The following is a 25,335-nucleotide window of genomic DNA, read 5'->3' on the forward strand; positions in this document are numbered from 1 at the left end:
GTGTTCAATCTTGCTAATACTAAAAATCATTTTTAAGAGATAACTTTGTGCGTGCGTGCGTGTGTGTGTGTGTGTGTATGTGTTCAATGCATCTATTAGTCAGGGTTTGGCTGCAGATAACGGAAGTCACTCTAGGTAACTTAAGCAGAACAGGTTTTTTGGGTTGTTTTGGTCGTGCAGCGGTCTCCATGGGTCACCGACCATGGGACCGGCCTCTGTCTGGGCGGCCTGAGGAGCCTGAGGGCCCTTGGGGTTCTGGGAGCCTGGGTTCCTTAGTGATGACAGCTGGGCAGTGTTTGGGGACCTGGCCCTGCGGGCGCCAGCAGCTGAGATCTGCCTCCTTAGCGGGGCCTGGGCACTGGCGGGAGGACCCAGACCGGCTGCTGGACTAAGGCTCCCGGGCAGGGTAACCTGTCTGCACAGGGAACCCCTCCTCTTAGGCAGTGCCTGGACCTCGAAGGGTGAAAGCTGTGCCCTGGGACCTTGCCCTTCCTTGTCAGAACAGAGAATAACATTTGTTTGGTGGAGGCTAACAGGAACATGGTGACCCGACCGTGACCTGACCTCAAGAACAAGGGATGTGACACCAGGAAGTCTGCAACCACTCACCACGCCCCTCCCTCACCTTTCCTATAAAAGGGCTTTGCTGAAAGCTTGGGGAGTTCTGGGTTTTTAAGGCATGAGCCACCCGTCTCCTTGAAGGGCCCTGCAACATACCTTTCTCTGCTCCGAACTGACGTTTTGGTATTGTTTGGCCTCACTGTTTGTCAGGCACACAGACTAGCCTTCCGTAACATGACCTCTTCCTTGGGTTTGATAATTTGCCAAAAGGCTCACAGATCTCACGAAAGCAGTTTACTCACCATTACTGATTTATTACAAAGGATATTAAAGGATACAAATGAACAGCCAGATGGAAAAGTACCTATGAGGAAGTCCGGAGCACAGGAAGTGCAGTCCCCGTAGGCTTCAGGCACCAGTTGGGCACAGACTATGCCACCCAGGCTCTTGGGGACACACTGGCAAGTTCCTCCAAGAAATGAGTTCAGCTGTGTCCCATGCTGGCTCCGGGGTGGTGGGGAGGCTCACTCGACCTAAGCTTAGTGAATTTCCCCGTTGTCCTTTAGGACTTCCCAAAGTCACCGGACATAGAGACAGTGCGTGGGAAAGGTTTCCCAGATGGTCTGGTGGTCCCCACATCGAAAAAAAGATTAACTACCGTGAAGCTGATTTCTCTGCATATAACAAAGGACCCAGTTTAGCTTGATTATTGGAGGCAGCCAGACCTTCCCCAACCATCAGTGAGCAACAGGCGAGGCATGAAAACCTGCAGAAAACAACACCTCCAATACAGGCTGGTTGAGTTGTAAATTAAATGCTAAAACGTTTGCGAGGCTTCAGGCACACAGCTAGTACGTAAACAGCCCCTGCGCTAAAACCAAAGCAAGAATACAAGAACTTACGTTCCCATACATGAGCTAGAACAGAGCCCCTTCAGAGGAGGTACGGCGGGCTCCACCTGTTGCTCCCGCTCCCTAAGCCCGAGAGGAGGACCTACCCGCGCAACCCATTGCACCCACCGTCCGCGCTCTCGGTACCCGGACTGCGAAAGCCCGCCCCGCGCAGCGAATTAAGGGCGGGGTCTAGAATGGGGGCGGGACTTCCTTCCCAACGCAAAGGCGTGCGTGAGCGCAAGCCCCTCCCCGGAACTGCGGTGGACTCGGCCGAGGAGGGCTGGTGCAGCAGTGTGTGAGGTGGTTGGTCGGCGTCCCTCTACGGTGAGTACCGAGGCCGGAGCCGTAGTGGGGCCGGGGCCGGAGCCGGCACCCGAGAGCAGCTGGAGGCGGCCTCCCAGCGCGGGGCTCTCCAGGCCGTTGTGTTCTCGGGACCAGAGAGGGCGGCCGCCGGCCTCGTCAAGCGGCCTGGTCGACCCTGCGCCGGGGGCCCCTCGGTTTCTCTGCTTCGTGAGCCGGTTCGTGCCTGACGCGAGGCGCCAGCGCCGGGCTCCTGGCCGGGCGCCAGGAGGAGGGACCCCACCCCCACCCCCACCCCGCTTGCTCTCTCGGTCGCAGTCCGCGTCCTCGCCCCCATGTGCCTCCTCCCTTCGCCCCATCGTTGATCCGGGTTGCTTGTGATCGCGGCGTAGCCCATGATGGGGGTGAACCTTCGTTGCGCTCTGGGTTGCTTTGCCGGCGGGGCGCCATGCTGAGCGGTTCTGGGCGTGCGTCACCTTTTTGTCTTCGCGTGACGATCCAAGGAGACATACACCCTCATCATCCCCATTTTCCAGACGAGGAACGAGGCTCACAGTGATTAATACGTGCACCCCAGACCCAGAGCTGGCCAGTGACGGGTCCAGATTTGAACCAAGGTTTCCCTTTGTCTTTCCACAGGATCTATTTTTCTCGGCCTTTCTGAAAAGGGAGAACGTGGCTCGAGTTCCAGTCTGACGACTTGTGCATAGATCACTTGTTTTTAAATCACTTAAAAGGTAATGAAAAAGCTGGTTGGGTTTTAAGCCATCTGGCAAAGGTCAGAGTGGTGGCAAAGGCATCTGCCCTCTTGGGGCAAGGCTTGAGAAGGAAGAAGGCTCTGTGCACTCTTAATAAAGCTGTCCCCCTCACCCACCCTCCAGCGACCCCCTCAGATTCTTATTCAACCTTCAGAGTGGCTTGGGAGTGGCAGGCTTCACCCACCATGCTTTAGAGAATGTTATTTATTGCAGAGAACATTTTGTGACCTAGCTAGTAAACCCCTCCCCCCTTTTAAAAATATGAGAACGCTGAGGTTCAGAGAGGATTAAGCAGGAGCTGCCAAGGGCACACGAGCGGTCGTCATTGCATCTGGAATGCACACCAGATCTCGCTCATGTGTCTTTGCCACACCTCCTGTGTCCCCTCTGTTGCAGGCCAAGCTGCCCGCTCTGCGGGTACATTTCTTTCCTTCTTTGATCTTCTCTAGCTGGCAGCATCAGCGTTAGAGCCATCTTTGTGTCTTCACTTCTTTGCAGGGCGTGATACTCTGTAGGCTGCTTAGAAACTATCTGTTGCCTCAGAACCCTGTGCTTCTCAGTTGCCAATCTAATGGAACATTTCTCTCCTTTTCAGCAACCATGAAGCTGAAAGAGAAAAAATCGAGGCCAGAGCCACCAAACTATGGCAGAATTCAGAGGAAGGGCATCAGAGTTGTGGGAAAATGGAAGCAGGTGAAGATTGACCCAAATATGTTTGCAAACGGACAGATGGATGACTTGGTGTGCTTTGAGGAACTGACGGATTATCAGTTGGTCTCCTCTGGGGAGGGTTCCTCCAGTCTCTTCTCAAAGGAGGAGCCCAAGAAGAGAAAGTCACAAGCTGTTTCAGAAGGAGAGGAGGAAGGAGAGTCTACCTCCTCAAAGAAGAAGATGAAGTTGAAGAAGAGTAGAGCTGTGGAAACTGAAGGAAGCAGTGCCCAGAAAGTGTTTGAGGGCAAAGATACTGAGCCAGGGCCCCAGGGAGATGGCACAGTTTGTCCTGATCCAGAGGTAGGGGAGATGGCATCAGAAAGCCCGGCCCAGACGGTTCCAAAAAAGAAGAACAAGAAAGGGAAAAAAAAATCAGAGCCTCCCCAGGGTACTACTCCAAAGGTGCCCAAAAGAGCAAAGACGTGGATGCCTGAAATGCGTGATCGCAAGGCAGATGTATCAGCTTGGAAGGATCTGTTTGTACCCAAGCCAGTTCTCCGAGCGCTCAGCTTCCTAGGCTTCTCTGCGCCCACACCAGTCCAAGCTCTGACCTTGGCACCTGCCATTCGTGACAAACTGGACATCCTTGGGGCTGCTGAGACAGGTAAGGGCATCCTTATCTGGCCAGGGCAAGATTGCTTCTGGATTGAGCTTGTGGCTGCTAACAGGCTGGTTGGCTGGGAGACGGGAATGTTGGGGGCATGACCACAAAAGCACTGTTGAGTGAAGGTTTTCAGAGGTCGGCTAGCTCTGGGTTGAAAGAGGCCACTTCCTGATTGGTGCCCTAGGCAGGTCACTTTATTTCTCTGCGCCCTGTAGACCCTATTATAAAATGGAGATGGACAACTACAGTACCTGCTTCTTTTGCTATGTGGGTTAAATGTAAGTGCCTACTAAATTTATACATTTACACAATAGCAAACGAGTAACAAAAAACAATAGTAAACTAAAATTTACACAGTGCATTGTAAGTGATCTGTAAATGGTAGTTTTTTTCCAGGTCTTGAGCCTTTTCTGAATGGCTCAGAGGTAAAGTAGGGCTAAGATCAGCCCTCTGGAGAGGTAGATCTTCATTAGTATAAGGAAGAAGTGTCTCATTCGCAAGAGTTGTCCAAAGATAAAAAGGGCTGCGTTGGGAGTTGGTGGGTTTATTGGCATTGGAAGGATTTGCGTTTGTGATAACCTTTGGGTGGATTTGGTAGGCAGATTTGGGCAGGAGGTGACTGTTGGGACTAGGCATTGTTTGAAGATCCCTCATTCCTTGGGCCATCTAAGACTTTGTGAAGCCAGGACAGGTTGACTCACCCTGGGGAGACTCAACTACTGATGGGGGAAAGAGCAATACAAGCCTGGAGCTATTAGTCTAACTTGACCAGCAATAACCAATAGAAATATATATGTAATGTGAGCCACATATGTAACTTAAAATTTCCTAGGAGCCATATTAAAAAAGGTTTTTAGAAAGTGAAAATTAATTTTAACAATATATTTAACCAACTACATAGCATATTTCAGTACGCAATGAATGTAAAATTATTGAGATATTTTACATTCTTATTTTTATACTGTTTTCAGACTCTGATGTGTATTTTCAACTTGCCGCCCATCTCAGTTTAGAGTAACCACCTTTTAAGAATGTGACAGCTGTGTGTGGCTAGTGGCTACTATATTGTATGGCATAGAACTGTAACCAAAAGTGGGTCCAGCTGCTCGCCGCTCAAAAGCCAATAAAGAGGCCAGCTTGGTGGAAAGGAAAGTTAGCTTTATTTTGGATGCCGGCAACGGGGGCGGTGGGGGGGCAGGGTGGGGGGTGCTCCTGTCTGAAGGCCGACCCCCCGCCCCCATCCAGTGGACAAGAGCTTTTATAGATGGAGGGGAGGGGGCCGCATGCAGAAACAGCAGAGTCAGCTGTTGACAGTCATCTTGAAATTGGTCATTGGTGGTCTGACCAGCATCGTCTTCATTGTTTTAAGTACAGTCAATCTTCAGTTCCAGGGTCGGTTTGTTTCCATTTTCTTGAGGCCAGTTCTCGGAATGGCAGGTTATGTCATGGCTACAGTCTGGTCATCATGTAGTTAACTTTTTCCACCTGGTGGGCGTTTTATCTGTAGATACACAGAAGGTATCTACAAGATAGCTCACAGGATATGGCTCAGAATATTATCTATAGCCCTTGAGAAGGAACTAAAGGTCCTTAGCTATGCTTATTGACTAAACTTTTATGATTTGGTCTTGTTGGACTGCTTTCCTTTGCTTCTGCATTTTCTCACTTCTTTGATTAAACTTATTCTTTGGCTGAAGTTTTTCCACAGACAAAGGCAGGCAGAGGACATGGGAGGTGAGGACCATAGGGTCCTGCTCCATTTCAGAGCTAGACCATGTAGACCAGCGGTCCCCAACCTTTTTGGCACCAGGGACCGGTTTTGTGGAAGACAGTTTTTCCACGGAAGGGGATGGGTGGTGGTTTCAGGATGGTTCAAGTGCATTACATTTATTGTGCACTTTATTTCTATTACTGTTAGTTACATTGTAATATATAACGAAATAATCATACAGTTCACCATAATGTTGACGGGAGGCCGAGCTCAGGGAGTAATTTGAGCAATGGGGAGCGGCTGTAAATACAGATGAAGCTTCGCTAACTCGCCGGCCGCTCACCTCCTGCTGTGCGGCCTGGTTCCTAACAGGCCACAGACCGCTACCGGTCCATGGCCTGGGGGTTGGGGACCCCTGATCTAGACACTCTGTGCCTTGGATTTCTGGAAGTGTGGTCAGGAAACTTGAGGTGAGGTCCTGTATAAGAGTCATAAAAATGGAAGAGGGAGAAAAAGCCAGGAAAGGGGGATGGAGGTAACAGTAATAGCTTAGAACATTTATTTAACATTTAAAATACGTCACGCCCTGTGTTACCTGCATGAACTCAGTTTCTCAAAACTACCCTGAGGTAGGTTCCGTTATTATTCCCATCTTACTGAAGAGGAAACTCGGCCTCATAGAGGGTAGACAGTGTCCCTAAAACTGCCCCACTGAAAAGCGGTAGTGCTTGAATAGTTCTAGACTAGGTCTATGTGCTGTTAAGCATTCGGCTACACTACTTTGGTATGTGCAGAGAGGCCTGGAAGTCTGTTTCCGGAAGGCAGAGGAGAGATGTGAGCCACTGTGGCTAGAGATTGACATTTGGATTTATACCACAGCTCCTATCAGGCTATTTCTATGGAATGCTGTGAATCCACAGGTCCTAGTCTCAAAGACTTTTGGGGCTGTGGGCAAACTGCTGCCAATGCAGATAATGAATATATCCATCACCCCCAAAAGATGTTTGGGCCCCTTAATAATCCCTCCTTCCCTACCTAGGCTCCCCTCCTTGTTCATCCCCAGGTAACCTCTGATAGTCTTTCTATCGCTATCAATTAGTTTGCATTTTCCAGAATTTTAAAATGGAATCATACAATATGTATTTTGGGGAGGGAGAGTGTCTGCTCTTTAACTCAGCATACTTTGAGGTTCAGCCATGTTACTGCAAATACCAATGGTTCGTTTCTTTTTATGGATGAGTAGTATTCCACTGTATGGATAGAGTACAGTTTGTTTATCTATTGATGGATATAGTTCTGTTCTTCCTAGTTTTTGGCATTTACAAGTAAAACTATCATAAATATTGGTGTATCAGTCTTTGTATGGATATATGCTTTGATTTCTGTTGGGTAAATACCTAGGTGTGGAATGGCTAGGTCTTATGGTAAATGTAACTTTTTAGGAGTTTTCCAAAGTGATTGTACCATTTTACATAATCACCAGGTTATGAGAGTTCAGATTGGTCCATGTCCTTGCCAGTACTTGGTGTGGTCAGTCTTTAATTTGATTTAGACTTTAAAAATTTTAGTGATATTTCCTGGTGGCTTTCATTGGTATTTCCCTAGTGACTCGTTGAGCAGCGTCTTTTCCAGTGCCTAATTGTATCCATATTATCTTCTTTGGTGGTGTCTGTTTAGTTCTTTTGCCCATGTTTTAATTGGGTTGTGGTTTTCCTATTATTGAATTCATAATATATTCTAGATACACCTCCTTTATCAGATATGTGATGTGCTTTTTTTTCTCCCAGTCTGTGGCTTATTTCTTCATTCTCCTTGCAGTGTCTTTCGAAGAGCAAGAGTTACTTATTTTGATGAAGTTTAAGTGATCACTTTTTCTTTTACAGATGTGCTTACCTAAGAATCCTTTGCCTAACACAAGATCACAAAGATTTTCTCCTATATTTTCTTGTAGAAGTGTTACTAGTTTTTAGGTTCTGTGTTTCAGTCTGATCCTTCCTGTGTTAACTTTTATGGGGAGAAATACAGATCAAAGGTTTGGTTTTGTTTTGCATGTGGCTACCTAATTATTCCAGCACCGTTTGTTGAAAAACTACTCTTTCTCCACTGAATTGCCTTTGCATCTTTTTTGAAAATCAGTGACCATATAGGTGTGGGTCGATTTCTGGAGTCTTTTCTTTGCCATTGATCTATTTGTCTATCTTTACTGTTTTCCCAATACGTCACTATGTTGGATACAGCAGCTTTAGAATAAGTCTTAAAATCAGGTAGCATAAGTCCTCCAGTTTTGTTCTTTTTTTTTTTTTTTTTTTTTTTTTTTTTTTTTATTTATTTTTGGCTGTGCTGGGTCCTCGGTTCGTGCGAGGGCTTTCTCCAGTTGCGGCAAGCGGGGGCCACTCTTCATCGCGGTGCGGGGACCGCTCTTCATCGCGGTGCGCGGGCCTCTCACCATCGCGGCCCCTCCCGTTGCGGGGCACAGGCTCCAGACGCGCAGGCCCAGCAGCTGTGGCTCACGGGCCCAGCCGCTCCGCGGCATGTGGGATCCTCCCAGACCAGGGCTCGAACCCGTGTCCCCTGCATTAGCAGGCAGACTCTCAACCACTGCGCCACCAGGGAAGCCCCCAGTTTTGTTCTTTTTAAAAGTTATTTTGGCTATTCTAGGCCCTTGGCGTTTCAAGGTGAATTTTAAAGTCAGTTTTTCAATTTCTACAAAAAAGTCAGCTGGTATTCGGATTGGGATTGCATTGGTTATAGAGCCAACTGAGGACATGACATCTGGACAATATAGAATCTTCCAGTCCATGAATGTGGTATAGCTCTCCATTTTTTTAGGTCTTCAGTTTTTCTTAGCAGCGCTTTGTAGTTTTCAGTGTATGCACATCTATTAGATTTATCCTTAAGTACGTCATATTTTCGATGCTTTTGTAAATGGTAATTTAAGATTTCCTATTTCTGATGCTAATAAATAGAAATCTGCATTTTTGTATATTGATCTTGTATCCTGCAACTTGGTACCATCAACTGGTTTCTTGAAGATTATATAGGATTTTCTTCAAAGATGATTATTCATCCAGTCTGGGTGCCTTTTGTTTATTTTTGTCTTATGTGTTGCACCGGCTAAAACTCCAGTACAACTGGAATTGAAGTGCTATAGTGGGCATCATTGCTTCGTTCCTGATCTTTGGGGAAAGATATTCAGTGTTTCATCATTAAGTGTGATGTTAGCAGTAGGTTTTTTCCTATTTGTCCTCTGTCAGGTTGAGAAAATTCTCTTCTGTTTCTAGTTTGCAGAAAGATTTTTATCAGGAATGGTTACTGTGTTCTTTTAAACGCCTTTTCTGCGTATATTGAGATATATGTTTTTTTTATTTTCAGTTTGTTGATAATGATGGTAAACTGAACTTAGTCGCAGTGTATTATTTGTACATTGTTGGATTTGATTTGCTAAAATTTTGTTAATGGTTTTTGAATTTCTGTTAATAGGATATTGGTTTGTAGTTTTGTCTTCTTGTAATGTCTTTGACTGATTTTGGAATCAGAGTAATGCAGGCCTCAGAGTGAGTTGAAGTATTCCCTTCAATTTTCTGAAAGAGTGTGTTTAGAATTGGCATTTTCCTTCCTTAAATATTTGGTAGAATTCATCTGTGCTTGCACTTTTCTGTATAGGATGGTTTTTAATTATGAACTTAATTACTTTACCATATTAGAAATATTTTTATTTTTTCTTGAGTGATAGTTTACTACTTGCAGTTCAGTTAGTTTTTGTTTTGTGAATGTTGAAACCCTGTTATTAGATGCATAAATGTTTAGGACTATTGTATCCTCTAAATGAATTCAGTTTTTTCATTATGAAAAGGCCCTCTTTTTCCCTGAAGTATTCTGTGTTCTAAAATCTCCTTTGTCAGGTTATTAATGTAGCTTTTCCAGCTTTATTTTGATGAATGTTAGCATGGTGTGTCTTTTTCCATACTTGTACTTTTGTCCTATTTATATCTTTCTATTCAAAGCGAGTTTCTTATAGGCAGCATACAATTGGGTCTTGCTGTTTAATCCAACTATCTGTCTTTTAATTGTGTTGAGGTCATTTACATTTCATGTGATTATTGATAATGGTTGGGTTTTAATCTGTTTTGCTATTTGTTTTCTATTTTTCCCAACTATTGTTTATTCCTTTGTTACTCTTCTACCTTCTTTTGGATTGAATATTTGTGATACCATTTTATCTTTTTATTGTCTTATTAGCTATAACTCTTTGTTATGTCCTTTTGGAGGTTGCTTTTGGGTTCGCAGATGATGTCTTTAGTATATCATACTCTGCCTTCAAGTGATAATATACTACTTTACATGTAGTACAAGAACGTTAACAAGAGTATAATTCCATTTTTTCTTTGCTTTGTGCTTTTTGTTTTATACTTTATGTGTTAGAAATCCCCAAACACATTTTTATTATTTTTGCTTTAAATAATCCATTATTTTTTAAAGAAGTTTTAATAAGAAAAAGACATTTTTAATATTTATCCATGTCACCGTTTCTGGTGCTCTTCATTCCTTCGTGTTGATCCAGATTTTCAGCGAATATCATCTTTTGTTTTACATGAAAGACTTTCTTTAATATTTCTTGTATACTAGGTCTGCTGATGATAAATTCTTTCAGCTTTTGTATACCTACAAAAGTCTTCAGTTTGCATTTTGTTTTGAAAGAGATTCTTGCTAAGTGTAGAGTTGTAGATTGTCAGATTTTTTTCCCCAGGTCTTCAGATAAAGATGTCATTGCACTGTTTTGTAGCATTTGTTGTTTCTGATGAAAAGTGCTGTTTTTCTTATCTGAAGTTTTATGAGTTTGTTTTTGCTTTCTTTTTTGTTGTTGTTATAGTTCTTGCTTATAGTACCTCGTTCCTGAGAGATGCTCATTTTCCTCTGAAAATTACCTCTGAGAGTTCTTTGAGTTCTGTGATAAAAGTTTCTTCATAAAGAGATCACTTATTTGCTTCTGCTTGAGGCATTTTAATTTTGGAACCACTTTAAATTCTCAGCTTGAAGTGTTTTGTTTTGTTTGTTTTTGTCCACACAGATGGTGTGAATACTTGGGCTCCATATACGTTCAAAGGCTAGTTTGAAAATGTTCAAGCATAGACAGAAGTTTTAAAGTTTTCTCGAAAACTAAGAAAATTTTCTTTTACTCCCTCCTTCCCCACCAGAGAAAGGTTTTGGGAAAGTATTGTACAGATGTTCATTCCTTACCCTTCAATTTTGTGTTCCTTCACAACAGCAACAGACACACACACACACACACACACACAACTTGCCCATCTCTTTAGGGTTTCATTGTTTGGACATTTGTCTGTAGTTTATTGGTGACCTCAGCCCGCAATGCCAGTCTGTCAGACTTTTCCTCAGACTCCTAATTACAGGTGCCCTCTGGTTGCAGAGCTGTAGGGGTGCTGTACCTGTGTAGGGTAGAAGGAGCTTTGGATTGGTCAGGGTGGCACTTGGCTATGTCAGGGTCCCTCATTCCGTGTAAAGGATAGAACCTCAGGCAAAAGTGTGTACATCTGTTGATTGACACTGTTTTTGTTTGTTTTTTGTTTGTTTTTTGTTCTTCTTCTAAGGAAGTGGGAAAACTCTTGCCTTTGCCATTCCAATGATTCATGCGGTGCTGCAGTGGCAGGTGAAGAAGAAGCCTATCCCAGCTCTAAGTAACACAGGAGCACCACTTGGGGAGACCAGTAATGAGGCTGGCGTTGAGACAGGATCACCAGGCAGGGCTGGAACTGAGTCTGGAGCTTTGCCTGTTGAGATTGGAAGCACTGCCCAGGGAGGCTGGAGCGAAGGCTAGAGCACCACGCAGCCAGGCAAGAGCCAAGATTGGAGCTACAGTCTCAAACCAGGTGCTGCCCTCCTGTGATGATGATGATGATGATGCCGGTGAAGGACCTTCTTCCCTGATCAGGGAGACGCCCATTCCCAAACAGGATGAAAACAAGGAGGACAAGCTTGATGAAGAGCAGACTAGAAAGTTCAAACAAGAATTGGGTGGCAGAATTGCACATCCAAGGCGTCCTCTGCTTGGACTGGTTCTGGCTCCCACTCGAGAGCTAGCCGTTCAAGTCAAACAACACATTGATGCTGTGGCCAAGTTTACAGGTGAGGTTTAATTCCGTTTAATAAATGTTGCCTGAAAGGATTCCAGTAGCTGGGGTGGCAGAGGTGAATCAGCTGTGCCCGCCCTCTAGGGGGAATCTTTCTCTCCTGCCAGAGAATTAAGCCCGACAGAAAACTGTTTGAGTGACACATTCTTTATTCTCCCAAGGATAACACATAGCTAATGCTATTCTAGCTGCATAGGAAATTGGTTAACTTACTGGATACAGTAGATACTTGGGGCAGCGTTTGGCAAACCACTGTTTGGGTTTCTTTTTTTTTTTTTTTGTAAATAAAGTGCTGCCACACCCACTTATTTACATATGTCTATGGTCACTTTTGCATCACCAATGCAGAGCGGAATAGAGGTAGTAATTGTACAGAGACCATTTAGCCCACAGGGCCAAAAATGTTTACTGTTGGAAAGGTTTGCTGACTCCTGCCTTAGGGCATTAGAACTTAACTTTTTCAGGGAATTCTTTGGGAAAGGCTGCAGAGTCGGGGTTTCAATTTTATAGTAAAAGGAGCAGTTACTTATCAAGCTCTGACTGTGTATTACAAGGCACTTTACTAAGCGCTTTGCTTGCATGATCCTTTGTGTTCCTTCCATACTGTCTACCTTGCGAAGTCCTCCACTAGAGAGGAGAAGAGAACACTAGCCATCAGAGGAGATTCAGTTTAATTTTAATTGAGGGGCATGGGCAGGAACTCCTAGGGGAGGTGTGTCACAGCTACAAGTTACATCTTTCCCAGCACTGTGGTGCACCACTGCTCATTTTTTCCAGAGCTTTGGATGTCACCATGCCTGGGTTCAAATCCAGCCCTACTGGTGTGGTTGGAGGGGAAAGAGTAGAAAAAAATGAGGTTGGGGAAATAGTCAGGGCCTAGATCATATAGAAGACCTGGTAAGCCCTCTAGCAATGGCATCAACAGGGCAAGCCAGCTCTTAGCACCCCCCTGGAGAGGGGAGCTGTGCTGGTGACTGGCAGCCTTTACTAATCTGGGGGCGCCTGTGTCAGCGTTGGAAGAACTGAGCAATTAGTCTGAATAACAGTGTCCCTTTTGTTTTGTGTACCATAGGCATTAAAACTGCTATTTTGGTTGGTGGAATGTCCACGCAGAAACAGCAGAGGATGCTGAACCGTCAGCCTGAGATTGTGATTGCCACTCCAGGCCGGCTGTGGGAGCTAGTTAAAGAAAAGCACCCTCATTTGAGCAACCTTCGGCAGCTCAGGTGAGAAACAGTACCTCCCCCTTGCCCCCACCCCCTGTTCTGAAGCGGACCTGAGGTGACATGGTACAGTGTGCAGTGCCTTCTCCCTGTTACAAAGTGCCATGGTGTGGTACTAGCCAGACTTGGGCCTTTAGAAAACCGAGCATGTGTGAGGGAGATTGGTTGAGGGCCCTGGGGGTGGTGGGGTGGTAGAGTATGCTGTGGATGACTCCTCTTACCTGCTGCTAACCAGGTGATGTGGGTCTGTCTGGATCCGTAGGTGCCTGGTGGTCGATGAGGCTGACCGCATGGTTGAGAAAGGCCACTTTGCTGAGCTCTCAAAGCTGCTAGAGATGCTCAGTGATTCCCAGTACAACCCAAAGAGACAGACACTTGTTTTTTCGGCCACGCTGACCCTGGTACATCAAGCTCCTGCTCGAATCCTTCACAAGAAGCACGCTAAGAAAATTGACAAAACTGCCAAACTTGACCTCCTCATGCAGAAGATTGGCATGAGGGGCAAGCCCAAGGTCATCGACCTTACAAGAAAGGAGGCCACGGTAGAGACACTTACAGAGACCAAGATCCATTGTGAGACTGATGAGAAAGACTTATATCTGTACTACTTCCTGATGCAGTATGCAGGCCGCACCTTAGTGTTTGCCAACAGTATCTCCTGCATCAAACGCCTCTCTGGGCTCCTCAAAGTCCTGGATATCATGCCACTGACCCTACATGCCTGCATGCACCAGAAGCAGAGGCTCAGAAACCTGGAGCAGTTTGCCCATCTGGAGGAGTAAGTCAGGCCTGTGCACAGATTAGCCATTGGGTCTAGGTCACCAGGATGGTGGGAAGCTACCTTCTCTCGTGGGAGCCTTATCGGTAGAAGGTAGCCTTTTTTTTTTTGCACAGCGTGAGGCAGGCTTACTCTCATCTAGTACATTTGGTTGCTGGGAATGCCCAACAGAAACTTCTTTAATAATGAGTAATGGTGACAATAATACCTATTATTATTGAACACTTAACAACAGATTAAGTGTTGTGCTTGCATTTTAGATACATTATTACATTCATTCACTTGGAACATCCTTGAGAAGAAGAATAGAGTCACGGTTAAGAGCACAGACTGGAAGCGGACTGCTTGAGATCAAATCCTGGCTGTGTCACTTCTAGCTGGTCAGATTACTTTGTGTTTCAGTTTTCTCATAATCAGTATAATAATAGAAGTTATGGCAGAGGGTTGTTCTGAGGAGTAAGTGAACTTATGCATTTGAAGTGTTCGGAACAGTGCTTGGCACATGGTATGAGCTTGCTAAATGTTAGCTTTAATACTTACCACTTGTCATTATTCTTATTTTATAGATTAAAAAAAGTAAGGTTTAGAAAAGCACTTAAGCTTGCCCAAGGTTTCTCAGCTTGGAAGTGGTAGAGCTGGGCCTCAGACCAGCCTGTCAGACTGCGGAGCTCACGCTGTCGTGTCCATCTGCTCTTGGGCCAGAGTGATGGTCAGGCAGGCAGCACGGGGCAGATTGTCAAAATGAGGGCCTGGGAAGCTGGGCTTTAAATTGGCTTTTGCCCACATTGTTTTGTCAGGTTACCGGTTACAGATTAGTTTCAAGAACAAGTGGTTCACTTCCCTCTGAATGTTAGTAAGTAGAGTTAGTGGTTCATTGGATCAGGAGTTGGCAAACGATAGCCCATGGGCCAGATCTGGCTTCTTGCCTGTTTTTATAAGTAAAGTTTTATCGGAACACAGCGAGGCCTATTTATGTATCGTCTATAGCTGTTTTTGTGCTATAATGGCAGAGTTGAGTAGTTTCAACAGACGTCACCCACGAAGCCAAAAATAGTTTACCCTCTGGCCCTTGACAGAAAAAGTTTGCTGACCTTGACTTAGAGCGGTGGTTTAATATTTTACAAACTTTAGTTTGCATCATATTCCGCAGCCCTATCTCAGAGATACAGGAAGTGGGGACCCTGAAGGGCCTAAAATCTTAAGTTTTTAAGACATACGTCAGGTGCTTTTGACTCCCCTCAAACTACACATACATTAAGAAACATCACCCAGTACATATTATTGAGTGCTTGCTGTGAACCTGGCACTGTTCTAGGGGCTGGTAATAGAATAGTGAGTAGTACAAAGTCCCTGCTGTCATGGAGTTTACATCCCAGGGGAGGGAGGTAATAAACTGAGAAGTAAGTATGCAGTTCGTCAAGTGGTGCTAAGTGCTAAGAAGTAAAGTTGTATAGGGAGTTGTGCAGACTGTGGGTGTGTGGTCTGGGAGGCTTTTCTCATAAGGTGAGATTTGAGCAGAGAGTAGAAGAAAGTAAGGAAATGTGAATATCTGAGGAAGACCTTTATGGCCTAAGGTGCACTAAGTGCACAGGCTGGGAGGCAAGAGCAGGTTTGGCATGTTTGAGGAAGAGCGAGGAGAGCAAGGACGCCTGTGTGACTGGAGGGAATTAAGTGGGAGGGTGATAGGAGATGAGGTCACCGACCTAGAGTATGGCCCCATTTAATGCACTTGAGGTAGTCTTTATTATTGCAGAGTGTGGCTTGTCGATTGCGGCCAGTGAAAACCAGGTTTGGATCCTGGCTCCACAACTGAACAGCCATATATATACCTTGGGAAGTTAATCTCTCTGAGCCTCAGCTTCTTTATCTGTCAAAGGGACATATGTAATAGTATTGTCTCGTATAGTGTTTGTAGGGATTGTTGTGTTTAGAGTACTCAGTGGTAAGAATTTGATTAATGATAGCCGTTAGTTATTATTAATGAGCTTTCTCTCTCCACCACAGTTGTGTTCTCCTGGCAACAGATGTGGCAGCTCGGGGCCTGGATATTCCTAAAGTCCAGCATGTCATCCATTACCAGGTAGGGACATCAGGGAATTTGTAGGCATCTCCCAACATTGAGTGGGGAATTTTTAAAGCAAGGGTTGAGGGAGGAGGAATTGTTGGTCCCAAGGCCTCACGCAACAGAGAATACCACGAGCATCTAGTGACCAACTGGCTGCTGCCACTTTTGGAACACTGTGGTGAGAGTTATTCTCCAAAACCTCTTGACACTGTCTGATGTCAAATATCAGATAGCCCCTTTCTTTTTGAGTTGGGCAGGCTACTTAGTATTGGCAGGTTAGAGTCTTAGTTTCTTCCATGAAATGGGCATCATAAGTTTAGCATGTAAAATGATTACCCTGCTTGTAGAGAAATAAAAGAGTGTGGTAATTAAGTCCTGCCTGGGCTTAAATCCCAGCTGTGTACCCTTGAGCAAGTTATTTAGTGTCTTTGTGCCTCAATTTTTTCATTTGTTAAATGGCAGTTATTACAGTATCGACTTCTTAAGTTCTTATTAAGGTGAAATAAGTTATTACGTGTGAGGAGTTTAGAAAGCCAGGTGGCACTTCCTAAATGTTAGCTGCTGTTGATCCTGACATTAATATCAGCACATGTACCTGGTAAAGATTAGCATAGAGTGGTGGTTAGGCATATGGGCTCCGGGACCACACTTCCAGTGTTTGAATGCTTCTTGGCTGCTGCTTAGTGGGTGAGCTTTCGGCGTGTGACTTAGTATGTCTGGTTTCAGTGTCATCATTTGTAAATTGGGAGTAATAACGCTACCTACGCCATAGGGTAATCACCGAATTAAACGAGCTAATGCTGACGGATCGCATAAATAAATAAAGTAAAATAAAGACTCTTCACTGCATAATGACCGAGGGATCAATCCTAGACGAAGATATAACAATTGTAAATATTTATGCCCCCAACATAGGGGCAACTCACTACATAAGGCAAATGCTAAGGGCCATGAAAGGGGAAGCTGACAGTAACACAGTCACAGTAGGGGACGTTAACACCCAGCTGGCGTCCTCGGCAGCCTCACTACCTGCAGAACTTCTGACACTGCTCTTCCTTCCCAGACAGTGACCTCGCAGGGTAGGCAGGGCCGTAGGAGGTGGGGGAGGGGAGAGAGCAACAGGACTCCACTCACTGTATCCCTCTCTGCTTCCATCCAGGGCTGCTGTCACTGTGACCAGAGGTGAGTGTGCTGGGAAGGGGCTTGAGCCCACCTTTACCAGGAGACTTTGGGAACCTCCAGTCTTGTATCAACCCAGGTCACTCTGAAGCCCTAAGACTTAGGCTGGGTGGGCAGTGGGCGGGGCAGAGATGGATTATTAGACGTGAACAGGATTCTGGAGATCAGGGAGCCAAGTAAAGTCATTATTAACTTTAAAAGCTGTGGTCTGTGCAGATTTGGGGGGCAGGCTGGAAGTGCCCGCAGGCTCCTGTAGGACAGAGGACAAGTCTGGGGCAACAGAGAGGTGCCCCTGCCCTCCCCCCACCAGTCCATCATAAATCAGGCAGAGCACTTCTGATTTTCACACTCTGTTTCTCAGAAAGATAGTGGTGTCCTTGGCTCTGCACCTAGTGTTCCCACACTGCCTCCAAGATGTCAGCTAAAGCCATAGAGAGCGGGGGAGGAGATGCCACTGACCCCTTCCGGCCGGAATCCCCCTCTGATGGTGAGTGCCCTAGGGAAGCTCCAGAGGGCGGGGTGGCCCAGGGCTTGGGGTGCCTGAACGAGGGCGGAGGGGGTCTGGGTTCTGGCCTGGAGCTGCCACCAGGTGCACTGTGCCCCATCAGGTCTCTAACCTCCTGGGCCTCACACTCCTGCTCTGTGAAGTCTGGAACCTGCCAGCTCCGTGTTGGTGCTGGGTCTCCCTCTCTCTGTCTTCTCCTTGGGTTCACCTCCAAGCATCTTTGTCACCTCTTAGCACAGCTGCCATTGAGGTCCCCTCCCAACATCAGAGTTCTTGGGAGTTTCGGGAGATGGTGAAGGGCGCCGTGTGGGGCCTCTGGTCCCTCAGCTGCCCACCCTGCTGGGAGCTCCCCCACCTCTTTTTTTTGTTTTTCCAGAGGAGGATGAACCTTCCCAGTCATCCAACCAGGCCTCTGATGGTTCTCCTGGCAAGCCACCACAGGGGCCACCCCAGGGGCCAGATGGATCTGGCTCTGACCCCAGAGACCCACCCAAGGATGGAGGCAGCAATTTCTCCCGTAAAGCAGGTAACTGATCCCTGACCATCAATCCACGGGCCCTCACCCAACTCCCCACTGCTTAGTTCAGCCTTCTGAGTTGTCAGTGTCAGGCCCACGTTCCTGATAGAATCGCTGACACTCACATTGTCAGAAAAAGGGCACAGTATACATGAGAGATGAAAGAAATGACGCTCTAGAATCAGAGGAGCCACACTTCAGGACTTGGCTCTGCCTCTGACTTGCTGAGTGACCCAGAACCAGTCACTTGCCCTCTCTGGGCCTTGAATGGTTTGCTTTTAAGCACAGTGTAGGATGAGGTCCCTCTTAGGGCTTTCCCAGAGCCAGGTCATATTCTGTTAGGAGGGACGGAGGTGCTGCTCAGGCTCCAGGGCAGCCGGCAGGCGCAGGCTCAGGCTCAGGCACGGCTCCTTGCCGGTTAAGTCCACTGGCCGTGCCCGACCTTTTGGCCCCATAGCACCCAAGGCGGGTGAGTACCCTTTCTCCATTTTCCCTCCTCCCGTGATGCCCCAGGGCCTGGTTGTTAAAGTCCACCCAGGACACACCCTCGCAGAGCAGTGTCACGTGTAAGGGTGGGGCTAGCCTGGGGCCAGGGCAGCAAAAGACACAGGCTTTTTGTTTTATTTTTGGGGGGGGGGGCCCATAGAATACACACAGCATTAAATTTACCAAGGTAACCATTTGTCAGCGTGCAGTTCAGTACTGTTGACTATATTCGCATTACCATGCAGCCAACCTCCAGAACTCTCTTCATCTGCCCAAAGTGAAACTCTGTACTCATTAAACATTAACTACCCATATCCTCCTGCCCCCAGCTCCTGGCAACCACAGTTCCTTCTGGCTCTAAAAATTTGACTAATCTAATCTAAATTCCACGGAGGTGGTATCATACCGTGTTTGTCTTTTTGTGACTAGTTTACTGTACTTAGCATAAGGTTCCCAAGGTTCACCTGTCTGTCAGAACTTGCTGTGTAAGGCTGAATGATATTCTATTGTGTGTATATACCACATGGTGATCATCCATTCATCCGTTGATGGACACTTGGGTTGCCTCCGCCTCTTGGCAATTGTGATCAATGCTGCTGTGAACACGGGGGTGCAAATATCTCTTCAAGACCCCGCTTTCCATTTCTTTGGATATATATCCAGAAATGGGATTGCTGGATCATATGGTTTTCTACTTTTAATTTTCTCAGGAACTGCCGTACATTTTCCATAGAGGTGATGGTGACTAGGGTGGCAGTGGTGGAGCCAGAGACAGATTGGAGTCATGCAGCCACAAGCCAAGGATTGTTGGCAACCCCTAGACAATGATGCTAGAAAGAGACAAGGAAGGATCCTCCCCTAGAGCTTTCAGAGAGAGCCTGGCCCTGCCTACACCTTGATTTTAGACTTCTGACCTCCAGAACTGTGAGGGACCATGAGAGAATCAACACAGTTTGTGGTAGTTAATTACAGCAGCCTCAGGAAACTAATACGGGCAGACCTCATTTTATCGTACTTTGCAGATACTGCGTTTTTTACAAGTTGAAGGTTTGTAGCAACCTAGCATTGGCAGATATTGGTTCACATTTTTAGCAATAAAGTATTTTTAAATTAAGGTATACTCCGTGTCTTTTTAAACAAAAGGCTATTGCACATTTAGTAGACTACAGTATGGTATAAACATAACTTTTATATGCTGTGGAAACCAAAAACTTCACGTGATATTCGCTTTCTTGCGGTGGTCTGGAACCGACCCCTCAGTATCTCTGAGGTGTCCCTGGACAGAGATTGAAAATCCCATTGTGGTTGAAGGCTGCATTAGAGTCAGAGTCTATACAAGGAGGAGGTGGGAGTCTCTAGGGGGGTGCTGGACATTGGTAATAGAAAGGGGGCAGTTTCTGTTAGTGACAGGGTCTAGGGCAGCACCGTCCAATACACCTTTCTGCGGTGGTAAGCATGCTCTCTGCGTGATCCAGTATGGTAGCCACTAGCCACGTGTGACTGTCGAGTCCCTGAAATGTGGGCCGTGGGACTGAGGACCTGAGTTTTAAATTTTATTTCATTTTAATTAACTAAGATTTAAATAGCACACATGGCTAGTGGTTCCTATAGTGGCCAGCATGGGCCTAGTGTATGACCTTGGGTGTGTGTGGCAGAGAGTTCAAGATCTTTGGAAGTGAGGCATGAGAACTTCAAGGCCAGTTTGTTGGAAATATCATCTGTGCAGAAACGGAAACCCTCAAGACAGGTCAGGGGTACTGATGGAGAGGAGAGGTGATGGTGAGCCATGAGCTGCAAACTTCAAGAAATGACTGCAGGTCTGAGCCTGATTTCGTACCTTCTCTCCCTTGCCTGGGACCAAGGCTCCTCTTTGTGGGGAGCTGGCTGAGCTCACTCCTGCAACTCCTGAAATCTCCGGAACTCCTGGTCCCAGCTGCCCCAGCACCCCAGTCCCTGCCCCTGTCATATGTCCCTGCCAGCCCCAAGAGCTCTCAGCAATTCAACATGGTCCAGGCATGCTCTGCCCCGTGGTGCCAGGGGCTTCAGCCACAAGGCAGGATACACACAAGGAGCAGGGTGACTTCTCTATTTTTTTTTTTTAATTTTTGTATTTTATTTAATTTATTTTTTTTATACAGCAGGTTCTTCGTAGTTATCCATTTTATACATATTAGTGTATACATGTCACTCCCAGTCTCCCAATTCATCCCACCAGAACACCCCCCCACCACTCTCCCCCCCTTGTTCTCTACACTTGTATCTCTATTTCTGCCCTGCAAACTGGTTTTTCGAGGTTCCACATATATGCGTTAATATACGATATTTGTTTTTCTCTTTCTGACTTAACTTCACTCTGTATGACAGACTCTGTATGACGTAGATCCATCCACGTCACTACAAATAACCCAATTTCATTCCTGTTTATGGTTGAGTAATATTCTATTGTATATATGTACCACATCTTCTTTATCCATTTGTCTGCTGATGGGTATTTAGGTTGCTTCCATATCCTGCCTATTGTAAATAGTGCTGCAGTGAACATTGGGGTGCATGTGTCTTTTTGAATTATGGTTTTCTGTGGGTATATGCCCAGTAGTGGGACTGCTGGGTCATGTGGTAATTCTATTTTTCGTTTTTTTAGGAACCTCCATACTGTTTTCCATAGCGGCTGTATCAATTTACATTCCCACCAACAGTGCAAGAGAGTTCTCTCTCCTCCACACCCTCTCCAGCATTTGTTGTTTGCAGATTTTCTGAGGATGCCCATTCTGACCGGCGTAAGGTGATACCTCAGTGTAGTTTTGATTGCATGTCTCTAATAATTAGTGATGTTGAGCAGCTTTTCATGTGCTTCTTGGCCATCTGTATGTCTTCTTTGGAGAAATGTCTATTTAGGTCTTCTGCCCATTTTTTGATTGGGTTGTTTGTTTTTTGTTAATATTGAGCTGCATGAGCTGTTTATATATTTTGGAGATTAATCATTTGTCCGTTGATTCATTTGCAAATATTTTCTCCCATTCTGAGGGTTGTCTTTTCGTCTTGTTTGTAGTTTCCTTTGCTGTGCAAAACTTTTAAGTTTCATTAGGTCCTATTTGTTTATTTTTGTTTTTATTTCCATTACTCTAGGAGGTGGACCAAAAAAGATCTTGCTGTGATTTATGTCAAAGAGTGTTCTTCCTATGTCTCCTCGAAGAGTTTTATAGTGTCCGGCGGTCTTACATTTAGGTCTCTAATCCATTTTGAGTTTATTTTTGTGTATGGTGTTAGGGAGTGTTCTAATTTCATTCTTTTACAAGTAGCTGTCCAGTTTTCCCAGCACCACTTATTGAAGAGACTGTCTTTTCTCCATTTTATATCCTTGCCTCCTTTGTCATAGATTAGTTGACCATAGGTGTGTGGGTTTATCTCTGGGCTTTCTATCCTGTTCCATTGATCTATATTTCTGGTTTTGTGCCAGTACCATATTGTCTTGATTACTGTAGCTTTGTAGTATAGTCTGAAGTAAGGGAGTCTGATTCCTCCAGCTCTGTTTTTTTTCCCTCAAGACTGCTTTGGCTATTTGGGGTCTTTTGTGTCTCCTACAAGTTTTCAGGTTTTTTGTTCTAGTTCTGTAAATAATGCCACTGGTATTTTGATAGGGATTGCATTGAATCTGTAGATTGCTTTGGGTAGTATAGTCATTTTCACCATATTGATTCTTCCAATCCAAGAACATGGTATATCTCTCCATCTGTTTGTGTCATCTTTTTTTTTTTTTTTTCAAACATCTTTATTGAAGTATAATTGCCTTACAATAGTGTGTTAGCATCTGCTTTATAACAAAGTGAATCAGTTATACATATATAATATGTTCCCATTTCTCTTCCCTCTTGCATCTCCCTCCCTCCCACCCTCCCCATCCCACCCCTCTAGGTGGTCACAAAGCACCGAGCTGATCTCCCTGTGCTATGCGGCTGCTTCCCACTAGCTATCTATTTTACATTTGGTAGTGTATATATGTCCATGACACTCTCTTACCCTGTCACATCTCACCCCACCCCCTCCCCATATCCTCAAGTCCATTCTCTAGTAGGTCTGTGTCTTTATTCCCGTCTTGCCACTAGGTTCTTCATGGCCTTTTTTTTTTTTTTTCCCTTAGATTCCATATATATGTGTTAGCATACTGTATTTGTTTTTCTCTTTCTGACTTACTTCACTCTGTATGACAGACTCTAACTCCATCCACCTCATTACAAATACCTCCATTTCATTTCTTTTTATGGCTGAGTAATATTCCATTGTATATATGTGCCACATCTTCTTTATCCATTCATCTGTCGATGGACATTTAGGTTGCTTCCATGTCCTGGCTATTGTAAATAGAGCTGCAATGAACATTTTGGTACATGACTCTTTTTGACCTATGGTTTTCTCAGGGTATATGCCCAGTAGTGGGATTGCTGGGTCGTATGGTAGTTCTATTTGTAGTTTTTTAAGGAACCTCCATACTGTTCTCCATAGTGGCTGTATCAATTTACATTCCCACCAACAGTGCAAGAGTGTTCCCTTTCCTCCACACCCTCTCCAGCATTTATTGTTTCTAGATTTTTTGATGATGGCCATTCTGACCGGTGTGAGATGATATCTCATTGTAGTTTTGATTTGCATTTCTCTAATGATTAATGATGTTGAGCATTCTTTCATGTGTCTGTAGGCCATCTGTATATCTTCTTTGGAGAAATGTCTATTTAGATCTTCTGCCCATTTTTGGATTGGGTTGTTCGTTTTTTTGTTATTGAGCTGCATGAGCTGCTTGTAAATCTTGGAGATTAATCCTTTGTCAGTTGCTTCATTTGCAAATATTTTCTCCCATTCTGAGGGTTGTCTTTTGGTCTTGTTTATGGTTTCCTTTGCTGTGCAAAAGCTTTTAAGTTTCATTAGGTCCCATTTGTTTATTTGTGTTCTTATTTCCATTTCTCTGGGAGCTGGGTCAAAAAGAATCTTGCTGTGATGTATGTCATAGAGTGTTCTGCCTATGTTTTCCTCTAAGAGTTTGATAGTGTCTGCCCTTACACTTAGGTCTTTAATCCATTTTGAGTTTATTTTTGTGCATGGTGTCAGGGAGTGTTCTAATTTCATACTTTTACATGTTCCTGTCCAATTTTCCCAGCACCACTTATTGAAGAGGCTGTCTTTTCTCCACTGTATATGCTTGCCTCCTTTATCAAAGATAAGTTGACCATATGTGTGTGGGTTTATCTCTGGGCTTTCTATCCTGTTCCATTGATCTATATTTCTGTTTTTGTGCCAATACCAAACTGTCTTGATTACTGAAGCTTTGTAATATAGTCTGAAGTCAGGGAGCCTGATTCCCCCAGCTCCATTTTTCGTTCTCAAGATTGCTTTGGCTATTCGGGGTCTTTTGTGTTTCCATACAAATTGTGAAATTTTTTGTTCTAGTTCTGTGAAAAATGCCAGTGGTAGTTTGATAGGGATTGCATTGAATCTGTAGATTGCTTTGGGTAGTAGAGACATTTTCACAATGTTGATTCTTCCAATCCAGGAACATGGTATATCTCTCCATCTATTTGTGTCATCTTTGATTTCTTTCATCAGTGTCTTATAGTTTTGTGAGTACAGGTCTTTTGTCTCCCTAGGTAGGTTTATTCCTAGGTATTTTACTCTTTTTGTTGCAATGGTGAATGGGATTGTTTCCTTAATTTCTCTTTCTGATCTTTCATTGTTAGTGTATAGGAATGCAAGAGATTTCTGTGCATTAATTTTGTATCCTGCAACTTTACCAAATTCATTGATTAGCTCTAGTAGTTTTCTGGTGGCATCATTAGGATTCTCTATGTATAGTGTCATGTCATCTAAAAACAATAAGTTTTATTTCTTCTTTTCCAATTTGGATTCCTTTTATTTTTCTTCTCTGACTGCTGTGGCTAGGACTTCCAAAACTGTGTTGAATAATAGTGGTGAGAGTGGACATCCTTTTCTTGTTCCTGGTCTTAGAGGAAATGCTTTCAGTTTTTCACCATTGAGAATGATGTTTTGCTTTGGGTTTGTCGTATATGGCCTTTATTATGTTGAGGTAGGTTCCCTCTATGCCCACTTTCTGGAGAGTTTTTATCAGAAATGGGTGTTGAATTTTGTCAAAAGCTTTTTCTGCATCTATTGAGATGATTATATGGTTTTTCTTCTTCAGTTTCTTAATATGGTGTATCACATTGATTGATTTGCGTATATTGAAGAATCCTTGCATCCCTGGGATAGATCCCACTTGATCATGGTGTATGATCGTTTTCATGTGTTGTTGGATTCTGTTTGCTAGTATTTTGTTGAGGATTTTTGCATCTATATTCATCAGTGATATTGGTCTGTAATTTTCTTTTTTTGAGGTATCTCTGTCTGCTTTTGGTATCAGGGTGATGGTGGCCTCATAGAATGAGTTTGGGAGTGTTCCGTCCTCTGCAATTTTTTGGAAGAGTTTGAGAAGGATGGGTATTAGCTCTTCTCTAAATGTTTGATAGAATTCACCTGTGAAGCCATCTGGTCCTGGACTTTTGTTTGTTGGAAGATTTTTAATCACCATTTCAATTTCATTACTTGTGATTGGTCTGTTCATATTCTCTATTTCTTCCTGGTTCACTCTTGGAAGGTTATACCTAAGAATTTGTCCATTTCCTCCAGGTTGTCCGTTTTATTGGCATAGAGTTGCTTGTAGTAGTCTCTCATGATACTTTGTAATTCTGCGGTGTCCGTTGTAACTTCTCCTTTACATCTCTAATTTCATTGATTTGAGTCCTCTCCCTCTTTTTCTTGATGAGTCTGGCTAAAGGTTGATCAATTTTGTTTATCTTCTCAAAGAACCAGCTTTTAGTTTTATTGATCTTTGCTATTATTTTCTTTGTGTCTA

The 25,335-nt window shown here is 44.6% G+C and overlaps 2 protein-coding genes across 9 annotated transcripts in view; both read left to right on the forward strand.

The window, feature by feature from the left end:
• Positions 1 to 1,376: 1,376 nt before the first annotated feature.
• LOC130707590 (ATP-dependent RNA helicase DDX24-like) lies at positions 1,377 to 15,983 on the forward strand. The gene is given in 8 exon segments (XM_057542799.1): positions 1,377 to 1,778; positions 2,394 to 2,491; positions 3,108 to 3,827; positions 11,145 to 11,325; positions 11,327 to 11,679; positions 12,757 to 12,910; positions 13,170 to 13,685; positions 15,690 to 15,983. Coding segments are annotated over 6 exon segments (2,019 nt in total). The 5' UTR covers positions 1,377 to 1,778; positions 2,394 to 2,491; positions 3,108 to 3,112; the 3' UTR covers positions 15,790 to 15,983.
• LOC130707591 (cyclin-Y-like protein 1) overlaps positions 13,998 to 25,335 on the forward strand; it is a 51,161-nt gene continuing 39,823 nt past the window's right edge. The window contains exons 1-5 of one of the 8 annotated variants that reach the window (XM_057542802.1): positions 13,998 to 14,065; positions 15,690 to 15,765; positions 16,910 to 16,932; positions 17,291 to 17,416; positions 17,811 to 17,960. In XM_057542802.1, coding sequence (XP_057398785.1) covers positions 17,344 to 17,416; positions 17,811 to 17,960 — 223 coding nt within the window. In that variant the 5' untranslated portion in view covers positions 13,998 to 14,065; positions 15,690 to 15,765; positions 16,910 to 16,932; positions 17,291 to 17,343. Of the gene's footprint in view, positions 14,066 to 15,689; positions 15,766 to 16,909; positions 16,933 to 17,290; positions 17,417 to 17,810; positions 17,961 to 20,603; positions 21,220 to 25,335 lie in introns of those variants that run through there. The other 7 variants (XM_057542803.1, XM_057542804.1, XM_057542806.1 and 4 more) reach the window with 7 other exon arrangements.

Source organism: Balaenoptera acutorostrata, chromosome 3 (assembly GCF_949987535.1).
Source record: "Balaenoptera acutorostrata chromosome 3, mBalAcu1.1, whole genome shotgun sequence".
Classification (NCBI taxonomy): domain Eukaryota; kingdom Metazoa; phylum Chordata; class Mammalia; order Artiodactyla; family Balaenopteridae; genus Balaenoptera; species Balaenoptera acutorostrata.